The following is a 4,840-nucleotide window of genomic DNA, read 5'->3' as shown; positions in this document are numbered from 1 at the left end:
GAACTATCTTAGATCTCAATTTTTGCAAATGATTTCTTTCAAGTATCGTGATAGTCTTAGCATCATTCATCCTCCTCAGTCTCCTTTTCTTCACCTGGATTTACTCAAGTGCTCGAAAAAATTCACAATTATGGTCACTTCCATGCCAAAGAGCGTTGACGAGAGCATGAACAACAACGGCAAATAATAATAATAATAATAAATAAATAAAAGGTAATAATTTCTCTTTTTAACAAACGTATTCATCAAAAGACCTTTGATTTTTTACATAGATCTTTTGGCATTATCATAAAATAAAGAGCAGTTTCATAATCAAACAAAGAACGAGGGAAGACTGTCCTAGGAATCGGATTGACAAAACTTGGCACAACTAACCCAGCTTCCGAGTTCTGCAACTGCTCCACCAACTCGTTATTATAATTTTGATCGTAAAGCTCAAAAGTAAAAGCAAGAGGGCCAACACTGGAACTGTAAAACACATAATAAGGAACCTCAAACTCTTTAGCCACATCTATCATGGTGATGCAGAACATATCTACAACACATCCAACAACATGGGACGAGTAAGTACTGTCACAGCTTCTATGACACACGGCTTGTAGCTTTCGTTGATGTGAAGCATAATCCAGGAAGGATGATAAAGCATATAGATTATTAGGTATCCAAATCTGCAAACAGTAAAATACCCAATAAGACAATCACACAAGAAATAGAGCAAGGCTCTAGAATGATTTATTTATATACTTCAAGAGAAAATTACAATGGAAATCAACAAGAACATAAGGAAGATAACAAATAGAACAGTGACAAACTAGCATTTTCAAGAGGGTTGGAAATCCTCTCCCAAATTTCCAAATTAGGAAATCCACTAAATTCTCCACACTCTAACCTTCCTCTCACCTACTATTTATAACCCAAAAGAACTAACAAATTTCATGTCTAATTACTACAATACCCTCACTACTAATTATATACTAATTATCCTACTAGGAGTCTTGCATAGATTTACCAGCAAAAGATGCAGAAAGTGATTGAACATGTTGTGCCATGTTAGTGATGAAGGGTAAGCTTGTGGATGATCATTGTTACGGAGAGACTTTGGCCTGAAATCAATCATCCCGGTGCTTACCTCTCTCTCTGTTTGAAAACGGTTTAGTGGGTAAGTTTCCATCTTTCTATTCAATGAACAGAACACGATGAAAAGCCAAGGAGTTCCAATTTTAACATATGAATCATAATCACCTCGAGTTCCAATGCAACTATGGATGCGCCGTTGCTAGAACTTTCCTCAGACCCTCTTGACGCCAGTAAGGGAAAGCAGGTTCCTGTTGTTTCCTCGTTGGCCATCAGGGACCTAGTAGGTGGTAATGCCATCTGCAGGGTATCATGGTTAAATGCATCATTCAGTCATCCAAACTATAAATCTCTAAATAGCTTTTCGATATGGTATAGCTTTAATCTTAGATATGGTATATCCAAGATTAGAAAGCATTTACACCTGGAAAGTAGAAGCTGAAAGACATGATAACTTTGCACTACAGTTCATTTTCGTAGACTGATAGCAGGGGCTGGCAGCTGCTTTTTATCTTGTTGCAACAAATCCAATCAAATATAGCAGGCATATAATTTCAACTTAAACTTTGAGCTGCACATCATAAAACTAACGATGGCAATACAACGATGGATTTCAAAGCCAAGTGATTGGCCTGCTTGCAAACCTGATTGGCCTGCTTGCAAACCTTATCCAGCATACAAGTGTTTGTGAGGTAAATCATCAAGAGCTAGATTGCATCTTCTTCTCCTGAACATGGAAAATGTATCATTCATCAGGCTCCAGAAGACCAAGATAGGAACTGGATTGTGGCCTATAACCAGCATGTTTCATCTCTGCCAGTAATTCCTGCAACATGTTGTATATCTGATCGGATTGTGGATGTTTCCTATCCTTGGATGAAAAATGGTTCATATAACCAGAAATCTCAATCCAACTGCTTCCAGTTTCCTTTTTCAAACCTCTCTCTCTCATCTGTTTTCTTATAATATCTACGTTTTCCCAGTTTCTTTCCTCCGCATACATGTTCGAAAGCAAAACATGGTAACCTGTCTTCCTATTTCTTTTCTCCATTTCAAGCAACTTCTTGGCAACAACCTTTCCTAATTCAAATTGTTTATGAATCCTACAAGCAGCGAGAAGAGACCCCCAAATTTCCATCACATTCCCTTGTTCCCCTAAACCTATGACAAACTCATAGGCTTCATCTACTCTCCCGACCCTCCCAAGCATATCCGCAACACAACAGAAATGTTCAGTGGATGGTTCAATGTTATATACAGTTCTCATCGACTCGAAAATTTGAAGACCTTCATCAACCAAACCGGCATAACTACAGGCAGACAAGACTGCTACAAAGGTAACTGCGTCAGGCCTAATACCAGATTTTTGCATTGTGTGAAACATAGAGAGAGCACTCTCACCCATCCCATGTTGACCATAACCCAATATCATGGTGGAATAAGTGACTATACTTCTCTCATTGGCCTTACTAAAAACATATTCAGCATGGGTGATTGACCCTGATTTTGAATACATATCAATAAGAGCAGTTGCGACAAAAACATTTTGGTCTAAGTCATTACGGATAGAGAACCCATGGAGTTGCTTGCCCCAATCTATGTACCCTGATGGATTACAAGCAGGAAGAATTGAAGCGAGGGTCACAACATTAGGCATTACCTTTTGGTCAAGCATCTGTCTCAAGACGAGAAAGGCCTGATCAACAAGTCCATTTTGTGCATAGCCGGACATCATGGAATTCCAAGTGGCCTGATCTCTTTCATGACTATAGCTTTTCTCAAATACATTTTGAGCAGCCTCAAACAAACCAGATTTAGCATACATATCTATAAGATAGCTATCCATTCCCTCAAATTGAATTCCATTCCTAAGTAGATAGCCATGAGTTTGCTTCCCAATATCAGGGTTTCTAAGATCCGAAGCTGCTGAAAGCAGAGCGGTAACAGTCACAGAATCAATCATCAAGTCTTGCTTCTGCATCTCATAAAAGAGCATTAATGCTTCGTCATTCAATCCATTTTGTACAAAACCAGAGATCATTGTATTCCATGAAACAACATCCTTTTCAGGCATATTATTGAAAATTTTAAATGATATATCAATTGAATTGCACCTAGAATACATAGCAATGATGGCGTTCATTAAACAAACTTTTGACACGGCTACATTCTTAATGACAAATGCATTCAACTGTTCCGCTAATTCAAACTTCTGCAAGTGTGAAGCTGCAGCTATTGCTGAAAGAAGAGTCACTTCATCAAGAGTAGCGTCTTCAGATTCCATAGCTTGAAGAAAAAGTTGAATTCCTTCAAGAGGAAAATTATTCTGAACAAAAGCACTGATCATTGTATTCCAAACCTCGGTGTTCCTCTCCAAACAATTGTCAAAAACCTTCTTAGCAAATTCGAGGCAACCAAGCTCTGCATACATGAAAATTGCAGAGCTCACAACATACAAGTCATTAACATATTCACTGCCTAACTTCACAAGCATTCCATGAACAACATTGGCATTCTTGAAATCCCCTAAACTTGAAAAGGCAGGAAACACATTAACGAAACTGACTGGACTTGGTTTTATCCCAATTTTCATCATCATCCTAAATTGTTTCACAGCTTCAGCATACCTCTCCGTTCTCACATACCAAGAAATAAGGGTATTCCAAGCAATGACAGTTCTCTTACGCGTTAAATCAAACACCTTACGTACCAAATCACACCCTGAATAACTAGAAACCATTTTACCATCTGGGGTAGTGCTCAAACACATAGAATACATATTCAAAAGGGAATTATACACAATTTTACTAGGATTCATCAGACATCGAAGAAAGTGAGCATGAACGGCCATTCCAAACCCGAGATTGCGGGTATCGGCACAGGCCTTGAGAACAGAAGAGTAAGTGTAGGAATCGCACTTAACTTTTGGAGAAGAGGACTTCATATTGCTGTAGAAGAGAAGGGCTTCATCGGGGAAGTTGTTGCAGACTAATCCAATGATGATTGTGTTCCAAAGAACGGTGGAGGGGCGAGGAAGAGCGTCGAAGAGTTGGCGGGCAAGATGGGGCTGACCTTCTTGGCATAGTCTGCTGAGGCGGTAACGAATGGTTGGGATTTTGGGGTTGGTTGAACGGCTATGAAGCGGAAGATGAGAAGGTGGTGGAGAGAGAGGAAGAGGGGTTGAAGAGGAAGCCATGGATGAGCTTCTGAGCTTCTTCTACACTGGCGTTTCACCTGCCACTGACAGTGGAGAGTGGATGGATAGATTGTCTAACTGAACAATAGAATTTTTTTAGAAAAAATAAAAAAAAAATTAATATATAATGACAAAAATAGGATTTGAGCGAAAGTATTTTAAAAAAGGTTTTTAAATCGTGTACCGGGTACACGATTACACCTTAATCGTGTATCGGGTACACGATTAGCTCTAAATTGTGTACCGGGTACACAAGTTCTTGTCCATCTGGCACGCGCAGTCTACCGTGGCAGTCATACAGGGTTGACTGAGGTACCCGATACACGACTTCCTCTCTATTAAATCTAGTCGTGTATCCAATACATGACTTCCTCTCCATTAAATCCGCCGCGCCCCTTCTTCCTCATTCGACCTTCTGCCTTCTCTGTCCCATTCAAGCTTTCTACTTTATTTTGCCTTCTTTTGTTGTGTTTCTCCATCCAAAATTTTGAAATCTTCCTCATTTTGCTTCTGTCTTATGCATCCAAACGCCTCTATCTGCTCATCCGTCCAAAATTGTTCGAAATCGTC

At 39.4% G+C, this 4,840-nt stretch overlaps 1 protein-coding gene across 3 annotated transcripts; it reads right to left on the bottom strand.

Annotated features, from left to right (window-relative positions):
* Positions 1–207: 207 nt before the first annotated feature.
* On the bottom strand, positions 208–4,348 carry LOC120086016 (pentatricopeptide repeat-containing protein At3g22150, chloroplastic). Of its 3 annotated transcripts, XM_039042408.1 has the most exons (4): positions 1,499–4,348; positions 1,243–1,374; positions 1,010–1,137; positions 208–668 (listed from the first exon to the last, which is right to left on the bottom strand). In XM_039042408.1, the coding sequence occupies exon 1, from the start codon at positions 4,268–4,270 to the stop codon at positions 1,820–1,822; it is 2,451 nt and encodes an 816-aa protein (XP_038898336.1). In that variant the 5' UTR covers positions 4,271–4,348; the 3' UTR covers positions 208–668; positions 1,010–1,137; positions 1,243–1,374; positions 1,499–1,819. The 3 variants fall into 3 exon arrangements, with proteins under 3 accessions (XP_038898336.1, XP_038898335.1, XP_038898337.1); XM_039042407.1 differs by having other exon boundaries at positions 1,243–4,348; XM_039042409.1 differs by lacking the exon at positions 1,010–1,137 and having other exon boundaries at positions 1,243–4,348.
* Positions 4,349–4,840: the final 492 nt, after the last annotated feature.

The sequence above is a fragment of the Benincasa hispida genome, chromosome 9 (assembly GCF_009727055.1).
Source record: "Benincasa hispida cultivar B227 chromosome 9, ASM972705v1, whole genome shotgun sequence".
Taxonomy (NCBI): domain Eukaryota; kingdom Viridiplantae; phylum Streptophyta; class Magnoliopsida; order Cucurbitales; family Cucurbitaceae; genus Benincasa; species Benincasa hispida.
Note: the sequence above shows the minus strand (reverse complement) of the source record. Positions and strands in the feature narration are given on the sequence as shown.

Excerpts from the sequence above, each read along its gene's own strand:
- LOC120086016 (XM_039042407.1), bottom strand. The coding sequence starts at position 4,270 with ATGGCTTCCTCTTCAACCCCTCTTCCTCTCTCTCCACCACCTTCTCAT.